This window comes from Chiloscyllium punctatum, chromosome 7 (genome assembly GCF_047496795.1).
Source record: "Chiloscyllium punctatum isolate Juve2018m chromosome 7, sChiPun1.3, whole genome shotgun sequence".
Lineage (NCBI taxonomy): Eukaryota > Metazoa > Chordata > Chondrichthyes > Orectolobiformes > Hemiscylliidae > Chiloscyllium > Chiloscyllium punctatum.
The window spans coordinates 59034751-59055404 of record NC_092745.1 but is presented as its reverse complement, the minus strand read 5'-3'; the positions used below and the strand labels follow the sequence as shown (position 1 = coordinate 59055404).

The 20654-nt window shown below is 40.0% G+C and overlaps 1 protein-coding gene across 5 annotated transcripts in view; it reads right to left on the bottom strand.

Moving 5' to 3' along the window:
• axdnd1 (axonemal dynein light chain domain containing 1) overlaps nucleotides 1-20654 on the bottom strand; it is a 176176-nt gene that overhangs the window by 109709 nt on the left and 45813 nt on the right. For all 5 annotated transcript variants that reach the window (XR_011961097.1, XR_011961098.1, XM_072573680.1 and 2 more), the window contains exons 7-10: nucleotides 17767-17855; nucleotides 17352-17408; nucleotides 14637-14748; nucleotides 10482-10603 (exon numbers count right to left, since the gene is read on the bottom strand). Coding sequence is in view for 3 of the 5 variants with exons in the window: in XM_072573680.1 (XP_072429781.1) it covers nucleotides 10482-10603; nucleotides 14637-14748; nucleotides 17352-17408; nucleotides 17767-17855 (380 nt within the window). In the remaining 2 variants the exon portion in view is untranslated. The remainder of the gene's footprint in view (nucleotides 1-10481; nucleotides 10604-14636; nucleotides 14749-17351; nucleotides 17409-17766; nucleotides 17856-20654) is intronic.

Sequence of the window (20654 nt, the reverse complement as noted above, 5' to 3'; positions counted from 1 at the left end):
GAGAGACAGTTAGAGGCAATGAGGAACTTACAAGAGCAAGGGGCTGTGATGGATGGCAGTTATAGGAAGGGGGAAAAGTTGCAGATACAGTCACATAGATGGGTTAACTCCAGGAAAGGTAAGAGAGGTGGTAGTTCAGGACTCTTCTGTGGCTATCCCCATTTCAAACAAGTATGCTGTTTTGGAAAATGTAGGGGGTGATGGATTCTCAGGGGAAGGTAGCACGAACAGCTAAGTTTCTGGTATCGAGACTGGTTCTAATACAATGAGGGGTACGTCAGGGTTCCAAGAGGTTAATTGTGTTAGGGGATTCTCTAGTCCGAAGTACAGATGTTTCTGTGGCCAGCAGTGAAAAATCAGAATGTTGTGTTGCTTCCCTGGTGTCAGGATCAAGGATTCTCAGAGAGGGTGCAGAATGCTCTCAAGGAGGAGAGGCGCCAGCAGGAGGTCATTGTACACATTGGAACCAACGACATAGGAAGGGAAAAGGTTGAGATTCTCAAGGGAGATTACAGAGAGTTAGGCAGGAATTTAAAAAGGAGCTCCTCGAGAGTAGTAATATCTGGATTACTCGCGGTTCTATGAGCTAGTGAGGGCAGGAATAGGAGGATAGAGTAGATGAAAGGATATGAGAGGATAGCGCATGGCTGAGGAGCTGGTGAATGGGAGAAGGAGTCACATTTCTAAATCATTGGAACCTCCTCTGGGATAGAAGTGACCTGTACAAGAAGGATGGATTGCACCTAAATTGGAAGGGGACTAATATACTGGCAGAGAGATTTGCTGGAGCTGCTCCGGAGGATTTAAACTAGTAAGGTTGTGGGGGGCGGGGGGGAGGGGGATGCAGGGAGATAGTGAAGACAGAGATCAATCTGAAATTGGTACAGTTGAGAACAGATATGAGTCAAACAGTCAGGGCAGGTAGGGATAAAGCAGAGAACAAGGTAGGACTGATAAATTAAACTGCACTTATTTCAATGCAAGAGGCCTAACGGAAGGCAGATGAACTCAGGGCATGGTTAGGAACATAGGACTGGGATATCATAGCATTTACAGAAACATGGCTCAGGGATGGACAGGACTAGCAGCTTAATGTTCCAGGATACAAAATACTACAGGAAGGATAGAAAGGGAAGCAAGAGAGGAGGGGGAGTGGCATTTTTGATAAGGGATAGCATTACAGCTGTACTGAGGGAGGATATTCCCAGAAATACATCCAGGGAAGTTATTTGGGTGGAACTGGGAAATAACAAAGGGTTGGTCGCCTGATTGGGATTGTATTATAGATCCCGAATAATCAGAGGGAAATTGAGAAACAAGTTTGTAAGGAGATCTTAGTTATCTGTAAGAATAACTGGGTTGTTATGGTAGGGGATTTTAACTTTCCAAACATAGACTGGGACTGCTATTGTGTTAAAGGTTTAAATGCAATGGAATTTGTTAAGATTATTAGATTCCCTACAGTGTGTAATCAGGGCCTTCAGCCCAACAACTCCATACTGACCCTCCGAAGAGTCACCCACCCAGACCCATTTCCCTCTGACTAATGCGCCTAACACGATGGGCAATTTAGCATGGCCAATTCATCTGATCTGCATATCTTTGGACTGTGGGAAGAAACCTGAATACCCGGAGGATTCCCAGGCAGGCACAGGGAAAATGTGCAAACTCCACACAAACAGTCACCCAAGGCTGGAATTGAACCCGGGACCCTGGTGCTGTGAGGTAGCAGTGCTAACAACTAAGCCACTGTGCTGCCCACTAAGTGTGTACAAAAAAAATTTCTGATTCAGTATGTGGATGTACCTATTAGAGAAGGTGCAAAACTTGACCTACTCTTGGGAAATAAGGCAGGGCAGGTGACTGAGGTGTCAGTGGGGGAGCACTTTGGGGGCAGTGATCATAATTCTATTAGATTTAAAATAGTGATGGAAAAGGATAGATGGGATCTAAAAGTTGAAGTTCTAAATTGGAGAAAGACCAATTTTGAAGGTATTAGGCAAGAACTTTCTTAAGCTGATGTTCGCAGGTAAAGGGATGACTGTAAAATGGGAAGTCTTCAGAAATGAGATAACGAGAGTCCAGAAACAGTATGTTCCTGTTAGGGTGAAAGGAAAGGCTGGTAGGTATAGGGAATGCTGGATGACTAAAGAAATTGAGGGTCAGATTAAGAAAAAGAAGAAAGCATATTTCAAGTATAGACAGGATAGATTGAGTGAATCCTCAGAAGAGTATAAGGGCAGTAGGAGTATACTTAAGAGGGAAATCAGGAAGACAAAAAGGTACATGAGATAGCTTTGGCAAATAGAGTTAAGGAGAATCCAAAGGGTTTTTACAAATACATTAAGGATTTGCATCACATAAGTGTCATAAGACAGAACCTAACCATCTCCCCTTAATATTCACTACTACTGTTAAATGCTCTATAAAAATCCTGGGAGTTATCACTGACCAGAGAATTAACTGACCACTCACATAAATACTCTGGCTACAACAGTAGGTCAGAGGCTAGGAACTGTGTGGCTTTGTAACTTTGTGGCAGCATGGTGGTTAGCACTGCCGCCTCACACCACCAAGGTCCCAGGTTCAATTCCAGCCTCGCACACCTGTCCCTGTTTCTGGGTCAGTTTCCTCCAGATGCTCCGTTTTCCTCCCACGGTCCAAAGATGTGCAGCTCAGGTGAATTGGCCATGCTAAATTGCCCATAGTGTTAGGTGCATTAGTCAGAGGGAAATGGGTCTGGGTGGGTTACTCTTTAGAGGGTCTTGTTGGGACGAAGGGCCTGTTTCCACACTGTAGGGAATCTAATCTAACTGAGCTCCTGACTTTCCAAATCCTGTCCATCACATAAAATACAAGTCAGGAGTGTGATGGAATACTCTTCACTTGCCTGAATGAGGGAAGCTCCAACCACATTCAGGAACACCTTCCATGATATACAGCCCACTTTAGTGGCACTCATCCACCACCCTAAAAGTTGTCTCCTTCCACCACTGTACACAGTGACAGCAGTGTGTACCATCTCCAAGACGCACTGCAATTACTCACCCACGCTCCTTCAACATCACCTTTCAAACCTTTGACCTCTACCACTCAGAATGACAAGGACATGAGAACACCATTATCTGTAAGTTCCACTCCACTGCCATCCTGACTTGGAACTATATAATTATTCCTTCACTGTTGCTGAGTCAATATTCTGGAACTCCCTTGCTAACAGCTCTGTGGATGCACCTATACCACAAAGGACTACTGCAGCAGTTCAAGAAGGTGATGCACCACCACCTTCTCCAGGGCTATAAGGGATGGATAATTAATGCTGGTCAAGTCAGTGATGACCACACTCCAATAAATAAAAAGGATCCGTTATCTTGATTTTAGCACAAACAAAAACAGTAAATACTCAATATCTTCGCAGCATTCATGAAGAGAAAATTGGAGTTAATATATCATTGGTTTTCCAACATAACCTATTTTCAGTGAAGTTTAGTGCAAGATAAATATTGGCCAAAGCAAGACATCACATGCACCTCCACAATAGTGTTATGGAATCTTCTATCGAAGACAGCAGACAGGACCTTGGTTTAACTTTTCAACTGTCAGGTCCCTGACATTGCAGAACTCCTTCAGTACTACAAGGTTTACACTCAAGTTTCTGCATTGTGCTTGAACCTCTGAATTTTAGACAACATAAACAGAGGCAACGCTGGCCTACCCAAGACCAAGTTATTAGCATTTATCAAAAAGAGCCAGAGTGAGAACGGTCCTACCACAAACACATGGTGAATAACACTGTATTCTTTCCTCCAGTCTATAAACAACTATACACCACTGTTGTCTGCTTTCTGTCACTTACTTCAATTTCTTATCCATTCTTCCACTGCTCCCACAATCACATTGACTTTAATTGGCTTGAGACATTTAATTGTTTTGATTTCAAGAAGATAAATAGAAGGATTTATTTTAGACATACACATTTGTTCTAAGTATTCACTTCTTCATCTTTGTTTTTTTATAGATATTTTTATTAGTAATTTAACATTTTTACAAGCTTACAAAAATAAACAAAACTCTCATATACAAACATTGATTAGATTAGATTAGATTAGATTACTTACAGTGTGGAAACAGGTCCACACCGCCCTGCCGAAGTGCAACCCATCCATACCCCTACATCTACCCCTTACCTAACACTACGGGCAATTTAGCATGGCCAATTCACCTAACCTGCACATCTTTGTGGGAGGAAACCGGAGCACCCGGAGGAAACCCACACAGACACGGGGAGAATGTGCAAACTCCACACAGTCAGTTGCCCAAGGCAGGAATTGAACCCACGTCCCTGGCGCTGTGAGGCAAAATCAAATATACAATAGCCAAAATTTAACAAAAAAAAACGAAAAAGAAAAAAAAAACAAAACTCAACTGTCTACTAATCTAACCTACAACTAACCAGAGTGTATATTAGAATCTCTTACATGCTCGGAATGTGTTAACATCAAATGTAATAAAACCCGTATTCGTGCGGGATTCCTCTCCTAAGGGGCCCCGGACCAGCCAGGTTTGTAATCTCAATTAAATATAAGCCCTTGTTAGGATGGCCGAAATATCTGTATTTATGTAATTCAAGAAGGGCTGCCATATTTTATAAAATAATTCGGTCTTTCGGTGCACCATATTTGTAAGGAAGTCAAGGGGAATACATTCCATAATTAATCTGTGCCAATTTGAAAGTCCAGGGGGGGCCCCTCAGCCACCCAGTTCACCAAAATATTTTTCCTTGCACAGAACGAGAGAATAGAAAATAATCTCTTCCCGTGCATATCCAGGGAGGGTAAGTTCAAAAAGCCCAAAAGGAGAGATACAGGGTCCACTTTGATTTCCGTTCCTAAAATTTCTGTCAGGGTACTTGCTACTTTAGTCCAGTATCTGCGGATCTTATGACAGGTCCATAGGCAATGTACAAGAGTGCCCACCTCTATTTTACATTTGGGACACATTGGAGATGCTCCTGCCTTAAATTTTGCCAATCGATCCGGTGCTATATGGGCCCTATGAAGTATCTTTAGCTGGATAGCCTGGGTTCTGTTACAGATAGTAATTCTTCTAGTGTTTTCCCAAATATCATTCCACGTTTCTATAGAGATTTCTAGTCCCAAATCTTGATCCCATGTTTTAAGCAGATTGTCCATATCTCCCGATACTTCATCATGTAGCAAATGATAAATAGTACTGACAGAAGATACCCCCACTGGTCGTAGGACACTACATTCTCTATCTGATTTATAAAGACTATCTAATAACGTAGTCTTCTTCTGTATATAGTCTCGAATTTGGAAGTATCGAAAGAGGTTTCCATTAGGTAATCCGAATTTCTGACGCAGCTGTTCAAAAGACATCAGGACCCCATCCTTAAATAGGTCCCCTAGACATGAGATACCCCTGGATCTCCAGAGTTTAAAAGTGGCACCTGTAAACCCCGGTTGGAATCCCCATGCTCCCACTATTAGTGCATAGGGGGGATGTTTTATGTGAATTACCCTCATTTTGCCACATTATATTCCAAGCCTTAATTGTGTTTAGTATTATAGAGTTTTTACAGTGATCTGTAATGATTTTCCTCTTGTCTGAAAATAAAAGGTTATAAAATGGGTATTTTACTTGAAAGACCTCGATGTCCAACTAGATTGATTGTGGATCAGACAAGACCCAATCAGCTATGTAACTTAATAGGGAACTTAACTGACATTTCCTAAAATCTAGGAAGTCCAATCCTCCTCTTGTCTGTGGAAGCTGTAGCTTCTTCAGCTTAATGAGGGGCCGTCGATGATTCCAGATAAAGGAACCCAGTCAGCCATATAATTTACGTATAGCCATCCTCGGCAGCATCACCAGAAGCATTCTCATAGGATATAGGAGACGGGGTAGGACATTCATTTTAATTAGTGCTATTCTACCCAGCCAGGAAATTGGAAGGTCTCCCCATCGCTGGAGGTCCTGCCTTATTCTTTCCAGTAAATGCACAAAGTTAGCCTTATACAACTGACCAAATACTGGGGTAATAAAAATGCCTAAATATAAGAAACTCTCCAGGGACCAACAAAAGGGAAAAAGGGATCCGTCCACTAAGTGGGGCATCATAGCAAGGCCACCCATTGGCATAGCCTCCGATTTTGAAAAATTAATTTTATAGCCTGAGAATGCGCTAAATGTATTAATAACTTGGATTAGGCGAGGTACGGACATCAGAGGATTACTGAGGAATAGAAGAACATCATCTGCATAAAGGGTAATTTTATGTTTACCTGTACCAATCCTCGGGGCCGTTATATTAGGATCAGTTCGTATAGCTTCTGCTAGTGGTTCAATTATTAGCGTAAATAACAATGGCGAGAGAGGACATCCCTGACGGCAGCCCCTACCTACACTGAAGCTATCCGAACCTAATCCATTGGTAACCACAACTGCTTTGGGATCACTGTACAATCTTGAGACCCATTTGGTAAACACCTGTCCAACGCCAAACCTTTCCAATGTGTATAACAAATATGACCATTCAACCCTATCAAATGCCTTTTCTGCGTCTAATGAAACTACTGCTCCTGGTATCTTTCCCTGATGACAGGCTTGAATCATACTCAAAACCCTTCTAATATTATTGGATGATCTACGGCCCTTAATAAACCCCGTCGGATCCTCCTTTATAATATGTGGCAGTACCCTTTCTAGTCTCAGTGCTAATGTTTTAGAAAGGATTTTAAAATCTACATTTAGCAAGGATATTGGTCTGTATGACGTACAATCTTCTGGATCCTTTCCTTTTTTAAGGATAAGAGAGATATTTGCCTCTTTCAGCGAAGGCGGGAGACAGCCATGACAATATGCATAGTTATACATGTCCATAAGTGGACCAGCCAATATTTCTGTAAATTCTTTATAGAATTCAGCTTGAAAACCATCTGGGCCCGGTGCCTTACCGCTCTGAAGTTGCCGAATTGCATCAAGTATTTCTTGGACTGTTAGAGGAGCATTTAGGACCAATACCTGTTCCGGAGGTAGGCCCGGAAAGGTCAAATTTTTTAAAAATGACTGCATCCTCCTAGTCCTATCTTCACAATCCTGCGATTTATATAACTCAGAATAAAATTCTCTAAAGATTGCATTGATCTTTTTATGATCATGAGTCAAAATACCCGTACTTTCCTTGATAGAAGTAATAGTCTGAGGGGACTTTTTTTTCTTTGCAAGAAATGCTAAGTATCTACCCGGTTTGTCGCCATATTCGTATAACCTTTGTCTTGCAAATAATATTTCCCTCTTAGCCGTTTGAGTAAGCGTAGTGTTTAGAGCTGTCCTAAGAGCCGTAATCCTTTGCAATTTAGTAATAGAAGGTCTATCAGTGTATGCTGTTTCAGCTGCTTTTAAATGAGCTTCAAGCAGACGCTGTTGTTCTCCCTTCAATTTTTTCTGGGTCGCTGAGTAGGAGATGATCAAACCTCGCGTGTATGCTTTGATGGTCTCCCACATCATTGATGGGTTGCTAGCCGTACCTGAATTAATTTCTAAAAAAGTTTTAAATTCTTGAGAGAAGTACTTTACAAATTTACTATCTTTCATTAGGAAGGGGTCCATACGCCAATGTCAAGGGGATGATCCATTGTTCCTCGCCTTAGTTTCCATATATACAGCAGCGTGGTCGGAAATTGCTATACTACCTATTTTACAGGATGATATGGAATTTTTAAAAAATCGAGAGGGCAAAAAACATATCAATTCTGGTATGACATTTATGTGGATTGGAGTAGAAAGAAAAATCTCTGCCCTGTGGATGAAGACATCTCCATACATCTACTAATCCTAATTCTTTGTTCAGATCCACCAATTGTCTAGATCTGGGAGATACTCCTGCAGTACTCTTGGGAATCCTATCTATTTCCGGATCCATAATACAATTAAAGTCTCCCCCTATAATTGTATGACGGGCACCAAAAGCCATCAAGTTTGAAAAGGCTTCCGTTATAAATTTAAAGGGGTGTGTCGGGGGGGCAGTACAAATTTAAAATCCCATATTCCTCTCCATTTATGAGGGTTTTAATCAAAATATATCGTCCAGATTCGTCTTTTATCTGATTTAGGATTTTGAAAGGGAAATTCTTCCGAACAAGAATAACAACTCCCCTGCTTTTTGAGCTGAAAGAAGAAAAAGAGGCCTGATCAAATCCACCCTGTCGTAATTTCAAGTGTTCTTTATCCGACGGGTGTGTCTCCTGTAGGAGAGCTATATCAACTCTTTCTTTCTTAAGATTTGATAATATTTTCTTCCTTTTGACTGGCGAATTACTCCCCTTGACATTCCAGGTGCACCACTTAACCAACTGATCAACCATAATCATCTGGGCAAATCCAAGATCCCTCGGGAGGGGAAACCCTATCCAGAACATCCCAAGCATAGAGTATATAAAATTTACAAAAATAAAGGCTCTCTAATACACTCACAACAGTATAATAAAAAACTATTTCCAGATAAAAAAAATATAAAACGTATCTAAGTGGAGATTTTCCCCCTTGTTCCCAGGGGGTGTCACTTCCTCTCCAAACGTCCATCATATCCTCTCCCAACCAATGCCCCACCCTTGACCCAGGTGCTCCTCAATAAAATGAGGAGAATTCAGATATAATACAAAGATAGAGTTAACAGTGAGCGCCCTACCCCCTACCCCCACCCATACCAACACCTGGATATATTTGGTAATGTTAATACCATATATAAACATATAACTATAAAATTACAACCTCAACAAATAATATTTAAATATAATAATACAAAATAACAAGGGAGAAACAACCCTGCTCCTAAAGACAGAGGTAAAATAGAATAAGGTAACCACCTCCCCCCACCAACACCAACCAAACCCCCCAGCTTTTATATATATATATTATATATATATATACATACATATCCACACACATACATACATACCCACATATATACATAAAATAATAAAAGAAAACAACGCCAAGGGGGGGTGAAAATCAAATCCCTCTCCCCACCCCCATGATAATATTAAACAGTAAGGTAAGAAAAAAGACAAAAAAGGGGGGATATAAACCAAAGTGGGGGGGAAGGCAAACCAACATCCATTATCTCTTACAGTTTATCTAAGAGAGTCCAAGAATTCCTTTGCCTTTTCTGGCGATCTGAAGTTATACACGGATCCTTCATGGTTAAAGCGTAGCATCGCCGGGTAGCGTAAGGAGTACTGAATATTTAAGTCCCTTAAATGCTTTTTCGCCTCGTCGAATGCCTTCCTCTTTCGGACCAGAACTGGAGAAAAGTCCTGGAATAACATGATCTTGGATCCTTTATAGATCATAGCTTGGGGGTCTTTTCCAAGATTTCTAGAAGCTTCTAGGAGTATCTGCCTCTCCCTGTAGCTTTGCAACCGGAACAGGACCGGGCGTGGGTGCTGGTTCGAGCCGAGCCCGCGTATTGCGGCCTGGTAGGCCCATTCTACCCTTACCTGGCCTGATCCAGCTTCCAGATTTAAAAGCTGTGGCAGCCACTGTTTGAGGAATGCTGTAAGCTGGCCTTCCACTTCCCGTTCGGGAAGGCCCAGCAAACGAATATTTTTTCGACGACCTCGATTATCTGCAGTGCAGCCGAGAGTGAGTCCCATCGATTTCGGGATTCTTCAATAAAAGCGTTGATCTTCGCATCCAGTTTGGAGATCATTTCTACAAGGCTTGTCACTGTAGGTAAGTCCCCCGGGGCGGCTGTGGACGCCTCTGCTGCAGCTGGAGAGGTTGGGTGAGGGGGTCCTGCTTGCTGAGAGCTGCGGGCTCCCTTCCCTTTGGTCATTTTTACTAAATATTAGATTGTTTAAATTTAATATTAAACAACTAATTAAATTAAACAGCTATTATAAATGATTTGGTGAGTGTGGTGGGGGTGGGTGATCCACTTTACCCAAGTCTTGGGAGGAGCACTATAGACTCAGACTTGCTGGGTCGCCACCATCTTGGATCCCCCCCTTCATCTTTGTTTAAGTAATTGTTTATTCATATGAAATTACATCCAGTGTTGTCTATCCTTCCATAATGGAGAGAAATGCACATCCGTCATAAATTATGAACTTCCACTGTGTCACATGTTATACTACTACTTGAAAGAAAATAGCAAGTCTAATGTCGAGAGGAAATGTTGGTTCCGTGATTACAACTGCAAACTCGCTGGATTTTGATTATGTATTATTAATAACATAGCACCATTACAAAAACAAAATTAAGTTCAAGTGCATATTTTTGCTTGTTTCTTACAACTCACAAATAACATGACCAAAGCATGATTACCATTCATAATTTACTACATGCTGAGCAGTAGCTCGGCTGTAAAATCAAGGAAATGTTAATAAGTAACATACAATCAAATGATAATAAATAACATGCATTCTGATCATCAAACTCCTACAGCAAAGACAGACCTGATTTTGGCAAGAAGTTCTCCTCGCTCTGCACAATCCACACTGATTTGACGAATAAGCTCATGGAATACAATGTTATAAATGTCTTGTTCCTTTTTCACTAGGTCTAGCAAATGATGCATCTGTGCAAATAGATACAACAACAAAGTAATTTGGAAATTGAATTAGATAGTGAATATGCAAATCTGTCGTTAGTAAACGATACAAGCCACAAAGCTGCCACAAATCCAGTCAGAACTACAAAGATTTATGAAAAGCAACAAAATATAGATGTTTTCATTTTCAGTAACGTAGTAGAAGGCCCCTAATGTGAAGAATGGAGAGAAAACTAAGTGAATCAAAAATAATTTTTGACATACATGAAAACCCAATAGGAAAGGAAAGCTGAGCTGCTAATTTGTTGCCTGCTGCCAAATCTCTACTTATATCCAGCTAGAACAGATGACAGAATTATGCAACAGAAACATTCCTGGATGCATTCTAGAAAGCTAAAGCACAAGAATAAAATCTAAGTATCAGCAGTGTAGCTAAGGTTGGAAGTGAGACTCTTGGGCAACTAAAGCAAATGTTACTACATTGCAGTCCTTTCAAAAATTAAATACCAATGTTCTTTATAGTATTGGAAATAATAGTAAAAGGTTTGACTGGGACAATACATTCATCCTAAGACAGGCTAACAAAAAGACACACATGGGAATTCCTAAAAGCCTAGCATTCAAACTGGAAGTCCATTAACATATAGATTTGGACCCCATTTACCATCCTTTCAGAAACAGAACCAGAAACGGTCTCACCAACCACAACAAACCTAAACAGATAAACATCAAGTGGGACAGAACGCCAAGGCTTCACCAGATGATATTACCTAGCATGGTGATGAAATATCGGAGAACAAACCTACCAGATCAGTGAGGATACATACAACCTGATCCACAACCTGAGCTACAAATCTTCTTCAAAATCTTAATAAAGTCTGAACACTAATATCTAGGAAAAGAAAACATAGAAAGCTTAAAACTAGGTTAATCTAGAACAGGGCATTGAATATTAATTGAAAAAAAAAACCAAAAAAATTAAGTACTATACCATTGTCTCATGTTGATTCATCATGAGCAGTGGAAGGGATTCAAAGAAATTCAGACTCAACACAATGCCTACTCACAACTGTATGGCAGACACAATGTGATGGAGTATATCACAGGCTGAGACATGTTGGAGCGTGTTGGAGAATTAATAATGTGATTGCGTTCCTGAGAGAAGACAGTTTACATTCATGGAACCAGTACACACACCTGGGGTTGTGTCTCAGCATTCCAGGACGGATTACAAATGGCCTTGTTACAGCAACCCAACAGTGTAATCCATTGTCATAATGGCAGCATTCTTGAGTTTCCCAGGCAGCAAACTGTCCTTGTATGTGTAATACCCAGAAATTATGTTGCAACTGCTTATTCTGCTTACTCATCAATGCTACATCATGGTTCACAGCTGCACAATCTCCAATTGGCCACATTGTCATGCTCAAAAAGCCACCTGCATGTAATTGACATAGAAAACTGGCTTTCTGGCAGCCATCCAAATGAAGAAAACATTTTGTTGTGATTATTCATTAGCAGTTTGACTTGGGGTATCCTGATTTAATTATTCATTAGGATTTTTCGCAGTGAACCTCTTGTGTGACATCTTCCTATCGACATCTAACATTCCTGTTATTCTTGCCCCCGTCTTGGTTACAGTCCATTCACGCCTAATATCTCAACACTTTCACATCCTATCTCTAATCTATTCTCCAAGATATAGGCCTTGTCAGTATCTGAGTTGGAAGTTGCAAGAATGAAATTGAGTGATGGTTTGTCTTTATCCTCCCCATCTTCTTCCTGGTCCTCCACTACTTGGCCAGATTGAATTACTCTGAAAAGATAGTGGAACAAGGGTAAGATTGTGTTGCTAGGAAAAGGGAGAAGAAAGAAGAGGATTAGTAGGCTCTCTGCAATTTGAGAATCAGAAGAGAAAATGGATGTAAGTTTGCTCTCTTAGCTGGAAGGTTTGTTTCGTCATGATACTACGTAACATTATCAGTGAGTCTCCGGTGAAGCACTGGTGATATGGCCCGCTTTTTATTTACAAGTTTAGGTTTCCATGGGTTAGTGATGTCATTTCCTGTGGTGGTCAACAAACACATTGACTTGGATCCCATTTACCACCCCGAGAAAAATAGGAAATGACATCACCACAGGAAATAACATCACCACATGGAATGATGTCACCAACCCAAGAAAACCTAAACACATAAACAGAAAGTGGGCCCTACCACCAGTGCTTCACCGGAGGTTCACTAATGGTGTTACCTAGTATGGTGATGAAACATCTGAAAACAAACCTTCCAGCTCAGCGAGCAAACTTACATCCAGAACCTCAACCTGAGCTACAAATCGTCTCAAAACTCGCTAAGAAGAGAAAATGTAGGTAAGGAACAAATGCAATTTTAGCAGGAGGACCGGTATTGACTTAACCATTGTCTTTCATAATTCAGCTCATGTTTGTTACAATTGAGCAATGGCCTGAACTGTTATCTGCAGTAGGACATGCAGGTAGCCTGTACACACTACAGTCAGCTTCTTCTGCCTTCAGTTTTGCGTCACCAGCTTCTGTGAGTACAAGTGAAAAGTGTTTGTGAGCATCATACAATCTGTTTCACCTATGTGGTTGTCAAGGTTGAAATGCTAACACTGTCTGCAACCTGTAAGCTGTAGGGATGATATTTACAGCAACATTCAGTATGTGAGGGTGAGGTAAAGTATACAATCTAACTCTTGATAGATATCGAATGGTAGTAGATGGGTGATAGAGGTATTGAACTGAAAAACGACTGAGTCTATGGTGCATGTGGCAGGATACGGAATTTGAAGATGCATTCAATGACCTTAACCACCTGAGACCAGTGAACTTCTTCAGACAATGCACAGGATTCTTGAGGCTTGAATTCTGACATGACCTTTATGGCCATCTATTTCGACTGCCTTTTAACATGTCTGGTGGATCTCCTGGCCCCTATGTATTCGAAAATCTCTCCTAATTTCCATTTCCTCCACCAAGGCCTCAAGTGCAGTGTCTAATGCACATTGTGACAGTCTTTAATATTTTTCCAGGTCAGATTCATTTCCTGTGCAAACATCTGACATCTTTAAACCACAAAGTAAATCCTCTTTAAAAGGTGCAAACCAGCTTTAAGTAATACTTTTGTTAACAAGTTGCGATTTCGAGCCCTCTGTTAGGTGCAGCCAGTGGACAACAAATATTGTGCTGGCAATTTGCAGTAATCATTCAAAGAAACAACTAGCTGATATTCATGCTGCATTACTGTGAAAAGGCATTATATGATTGTTTCTTATGTGCTTGTTCATATTTTGAAAATAAATACATTCAACAGTTTTTAAACTTAAAATGAGTTCTAATGAAATGTTCTATAACTTTTGAAGTTTGAGCTGAAATTTTATGATGACGTTAGATAATTCAGTGCTAGAAAGAATTACACAGCAAGTGGCAAGGTTCTGCACTGTCCTGCCTGAAATGTGGTGTGACAGATTCAATCATTGCACTCAAAAGGGAATTGGATCATTAGCTGAAAAGGAAAAAAAATGCAGGAAAAGGAGGGAGAATGACACTAGGTAAACTGATCTTGCAGAAATTCAACACAGACACAACAGGCCAAATTGCTCCTCCTCCTGCACAGTAACCTTTCTATGATTCTACAAGACAGATTTATTGTCATTCCCGGGGCAAGCAATTGAAAGCTTAATTAGATCCCAAGTCAGGGAGAGACACCATCAAGTGTATGAGAAATTGGGTACCACCCATCAGAGAGATCCAAGGGCTGAACTAATCGAGAGTAAGAGGTTAATAAAAATCTAAAAATGTTACAAACTGATGGGTATTAATGAACAATAAATATTATGGAGGTGGAAACTAATGGGAGAACAAACTAGTGAAATGGATATGAGTAACTTAGCAAGAGAGAGGGAAGTAAGAATTAATTCTGCCATTAATAGTTTCAAAACTTTTACTAATATTCAATATTATGAAAAGGTGATTACATTTCTCCAGTATGTTATTATTGCATGAGTCACGATGATAGACTAGCTTTTAAATTAGTACCTGTGTTTCTCCTTTATTTTGCTGTTCATTATCGTCATTAAATCCAACTTTTTCCAGCATTGAATCCATCACTTGAGAGAGCTGAATGGCCTCAACCCTACCACTTGGTTTCCTGGCAAGACAGATACAAAATCCAAATGACATAATTATATCGGGTCAGCAGTTTTGCTTTGAGTCGTGGTGACATTTTTTATTAATTTGGGTCAGTGTCAGTGAATGCAAAGGTCTCCATTACCATTCATAGCCACCATTGAAAATTTCCAACTTTGCTTCTAAGCATAGTAAGCATTCCTCTGCATTTTGGGATAAGTTGATCAATAAATAACAGTAAAACAAGAACATAACAAATAGGGATAAGAGAAGACCACGTTGCCCTTCAGGACAATTCCACAATCCAAGAAGATCATCAGCTTCAAATCCATCTTGCCATCTGCCTCCCAAAACCTGGATTCCTGGGGAGACTGAAAATCTGTACATCTCAGCCTTAGATATATTTAGTATTTGAATATTATAGATCTCATTAAAGCCCTGTATAATTCGATCAGACTGACCTTGAGTTAGTTACTGTGCGTCCAGTCCCGTTACAAAAAAGGCCAATGTCATTTGCATTCCAGATTGTTTACTGTATGTTCATATTAACTTTCTGTGTTCTTTGTATGAGTACACACAAATCTCTCTGAGCAGCAATGTTCACAAGTTTCATTTTTATTCACAAATATTCTGTTTTCCTGCTCTTACAATCAAAGTCAATTATTTCACACTTTCCCACACTAAACTCCATTTGCCACTGTATTACCCACTCACTTGATCTTAGGGACCTCTTGTGTCCTCTTCATAGCTCCCATTTCCTCTGAGCTTTGATTATTCAGTAAACTCAAAATATTCTTAGGTTCTAGATTGCCAAGAAAGAGCACTGAGCTTGTGATATTCCATTAGAGTTACAACTCACTTGGGACAGTAAACTGTAAATCAAGCCCAGTGTTCCTGGAGTCATTCCAAATGTTAAAGACTTTTTTTAATAGTATGCACAGTATCCCATTTTACCTGACTTTCAAAACAAGGCTGCTCAGAAGCACAGATCAAGTCTCTGTGCTAATCAAGAATTATTATTTATTATAAGTAATTAGACTATAACTACAGATAAACAGGTATAAACCATTTCTCATTTCTGTCTCCAGTTTTTAAAAACACAAAAATAGAAAGATATGGATCTTACTCTAGTTACAGTCAATCTGAAAGTGCTTTGTTTATTGTTTTTTTCCTTCTTGCCCAGTGATCAATTCTTCTATCTATGCTAATATATTACACCCAGCTTGATAAGTCCTCATTTTGCATGTTAAACAATTGTCTTTTGTAAATCCAAGTAAACCACATCTACTGATTCCCCTTTAAATCTGAATAGTTACATATGCAAAATAAAAAGAAATAAAAGAAAGAAATATCCCTTTCATAAAACCATGGTGACTTTGTCCAAACATCCTCTGAGGGACAAGGAAACCAAAAAATTGAGTGAATTCTAGAATATTGCTTCGCAAGTATGGAAGCTGAAAGGCTTCTGACCATGATAGAAACCCTGAGACCAATTATTATCACATCATTCAATCATACTTTATTCTTTGATCATGATTTCTCAGCCAGGACTTAATGATTGGTAATTTTCCAATAGATACTCCATGTATTCGCCAGGATCACTACAGGGAGAAAGCTCACAAATATGTAAGAAACAACTTATCACCAACTATCAGAATGTAAGAATTTGGTCAATGGCTCATTATGAGGCCAATCAGTTACATATTGTATAATTACTGTACTTTGACATTGACAACAAATCCCAACATAAAAATAAATATAACCAAAAGTGTATCCCTATTAAAAGAACAATGATAAATGGAATATTTGATAGATTGCTATTTCTGGATACTTGAATGTAGTTCTCCAAAACAAATGATTAAGCCACCTGGTTGAATATTAAAACGTCAGTTGGTGAAACATAGAACTGGAGACAATGTTTATATAATAAAATATTTAAAGTGAGATTTGGTCTGTGATTGGTAGTTGATTGGTCTGTGTAGCCCAGCCATGGATGCAAAAGGTCATCGGTCTGATGACAACTCTCTAATTGGTTGCTGTGTAACTGAACAGCTTGTGGATGTTAACAATATAAGCAGAAGCATTTGAACCACTGGAAGGGTGTGTACGTGTGTACGTGTGCGCTTGCGTGTGTGTGCAAGCATGAAGAAAGTGACAATGACTTCACACACCAAACTTTCAGAGCCCAATCTCAAGTGCCCCTCCACTTTAACAGACTCTTCCTAGTACGCTGCCTTGATTCAAACTACTTTTCGCCCTTTCTGCACCCTCATACCATAGAGTTTAGCAAGAAAACTTCAGGGCTCAATCACAACTGCACAAAGCCACTCCATTTTTAACATATATAAACTGGGTGTCATGAGATTCCCAGACTTTATCTTGAAGGTAGGACATAATTGAATAGAGTGTTATGCTCATTAAAATTCATTGAATGCAAATATATTACACGAAAAAAAACTGCCACACAAACTAGAGGCCTGAGACCCCACAACCAGGCCGCTGACTGCATCAATGCAATAAAAATTTTACATCCTATCTCAATCGATCACCCACATGCCACATTTTCTGCTCTTGCAGGCTGTATAAAACTCCTCCACAAAATAGTTAGTGTATGCAACTACTCACATAGATGGAAATACCCTTAGTTTCTTTTCATGGTCCTGAAGTAGGGTTGTATATTTACTAGAAGAAAGAACAGGTACAGATCATTACGTACATTAGCAGATTCTTTTAAGGTAACACAGTATTACACACAGCTTAATGTGTACAAATGAGCTTAAATGGCTTGAAGGAAGATATACTCAAAATTAAGGCAGGAGCAATATTATAGCTTGTATTAAAAGCATATTCCAGTTTTCTAATGTTATCTTTTTAGTTTATATTACCATAATAACAGAACAAATTGTAACTTCAATGTGATGTACCATGAAATGTAAATGGTGAGTAGATACCAATGTAGGTAAAACATGAAAAAAAGATATTCACCTCTAAACTAAAGCAACACTTCATGACAAATATCTACTGTATTAGAATTACTCACTCCTCATAGTATTCTAATCCTAGGACTCCTTTATTCTTTACAATGTGGTACTCGTCTGGTATCAGGCTCTCAGGCACTTCAAATTGCTTCTGTTGAGAGAAATATTTGTCAAAATTTTAATTTCTTGAAGCACTGGGAGCAGGGGTGTTTGGTGCCACCTTGGAAACCCAAAAGAACGTGCAGCCCACCACTGACATTACCATCACTTTTCCAAGTCTTGAGCAATTAGCCTGAATAATCTATGAGTCAATCTCAACTCCCAAACTAGAAATTGGTTACATTTTGAGGTTTGGAGCATAACAGAACCAGCTGACAGAATAGATTGCATAAATTCAAATATTTCTCCTCATATTAGTGACACCTGTCTGATTGCAATACTCGAGGTTATAAGGGCCTCACAGAGAAATACTATTCCTTAATGACAGAAGAACAGTCCTGCCAGTGAAACAAAAAGATAATGTTGGCAAATAGCAGGAGGAAGTCAGGAATAGGGTGCCACACCCATGAATTCAAAGCTAAAAGTAGTTTAATTACCTAGGTGTAGTCGAACAGGTTGAGTACAATAGCACATTCACCTATATCCTGATGAATCACCCAAATAATCTTACTTTGCCTTCTTATGTGCATTCTAGCATGCTCCTCCTCACATCAACATCGATTCTTTCCCATTTGTGCTTTTTCTCACATCCCCATCTATCCATTCACTACCGATACCAATATCTTGATGGAATGTCATGTCTCTCATTCCTAATCACCCTCAACAAGTGCTGTCTATCCAAACACTCAATGAATGTCATTATCAACACTCATGTGTCTCTTCTTTTCCTCCTTGTGAGAGGAGACAGTCTAGAACAAAAAGAAGTGACATCTTATTGCAACTTTTAACATTCTAAGGGATCTAACAGGTTAGATGCTGAGAACATGTTGCCCTTTTTGGGAGAATCCAAAACTAGAGGATATAGGTACAGAATAAGGAGTGGCCCAATTACAAAATAGATACCAGGATTTTCTTCCTTCATAGGGTCATGAACCTTTGGATTTCTTAATTACAGAAAGCTGTGCAGACCAAGTCATCGCCTATTCAACATTGAGAAAATAATCTTTGAACTATGGAAAAACCAAGACTTCTGTGGACAGGACAGAAAGCCGAGTTGAGACCATGATCATATCACCCATGATGTTGCTGAATCGTGTAGCAGATTCAAGGGACTATCTGGTCACTCCTGCTCCAATTTCTTATGATATATGGTCATGTGCATGCAAGACACTTGAAATAACTTGACCTCAGCAATTCTAATTCATGTCTTTAATATCCCATAGGCCCTTCAAACATCTGCAAAAATCAATGTATAACTCAGGGAGGAGATGTATGTCTGAGATCGTATTCTCACAGAACTCATGCAAATTATGTACTCATTCAAATGTTTACATTTCACTGTGACCATTACAGCTGATGGTTAGCTTTTCACCTGGTAGCTAACATAAGGCAGGAGCAAGGTCAGCAAAGATAGATAGTGGTGACAGGATTTGTGTAAACAGGCTGTTCCTGATCTTGTTTCATCTCCTGGTTATGCTGTTACTGATTATTTTGCTCTGTATTGGAGGTGTAAAGTAAAACATTTCAAGGGGATCCAGGTTAATCTTATAGAGCGAACTTCCAAGATTGTCAAGTAATCTTCAAGCATGTCAAAGCAATCTCCAAAGATTGGAAAGGAATCTTTCAGCACAAATACTGTGAATATCTTTCACATAAGTGGATAAGAAAGTATTTACTCACATATATCCCATCATGCCATGTATCCCCTCAGTTGTCACTGCCCTTGCTTTCATTACTGACTTTGAAGAGGCCCAGAAGACACATGGACACATATCAAATTGTAAAATTTATGATAATATTGCTGTAATTGAGTAATTAATGTTAACTATACATTGTTGTGGTTCTGTTCGCCGAGCTGGGAATTCGTGTTGCAGACGTTTCGTCCCCTGTCTAGGTGACATCCTCAGTGCTTAGGAGCCTCCTGTGAAGCACTTCTGTGATCTTTCCTCTGACATTTGTAGTGGTTTGAATCTGCCGCTTCCAGTTGTCAGTTTCAGCTGTCCATTACAGTGGCCGGTATATTGGGTCCAGGTCGATGTGCTTGTTGATTGAATCTGTGGATGAGTGCCATACCTCTAGGAATTCCCTGGCTGTTCTCTGTTTGCCTTGTCCTATAATAGTAGTGTTGCCCCAGTCGAATTCATGTTGCTTGTCATCTGCGTGTGTGGCTACTAAGGATAGCTGGTTGTGTCGTTTCGTGGCTAGTTGGTGTTCATGGATGTGGATCGTTAGCTGTCTTCCTGTTTGTCCTATGTAATGTTTTGTGCAGTCCTTGCACTCAGCCACAGATTCAAATCAATAAGCACATCGACCTGGACCCAATATACTGGCCACTGCAGGGCACAGCTGGAACTGACAACCGGAAGCGGCAGATTCAAACCACTACAAATGCCGGAGGAAAGATCACAGGAGTGCTTCGCAGGAGGCTCCCAAGCACTGAGGATGTCACCTGGACAGGGGACGAGACGTCTGCAACACAAATTCCCAGCTCGGCGAACAGAACCACAACAACGAGCACCCGAGCTACAAACCTTCTCACAAACTTTTAACTATACATTAACCAGATTTTCTGAGGTCACATAAACATTTCTGAAACATAGATGAGAATTGTACATAGGGTTATTATGAAATCCCCATTGTAGCAGACTACAAAGCAATAGCCCAGAAAATCGAAGATTCAGTTGGGCAATTCTCATCGTCTGGAAACCTCCAAAACTATTCAATTGAAGTGCAAAGCTTGGTCAGTTCTGCTGAAGTATGTAGTGTTACAAAGCGGTTGCCAAACCCCTCT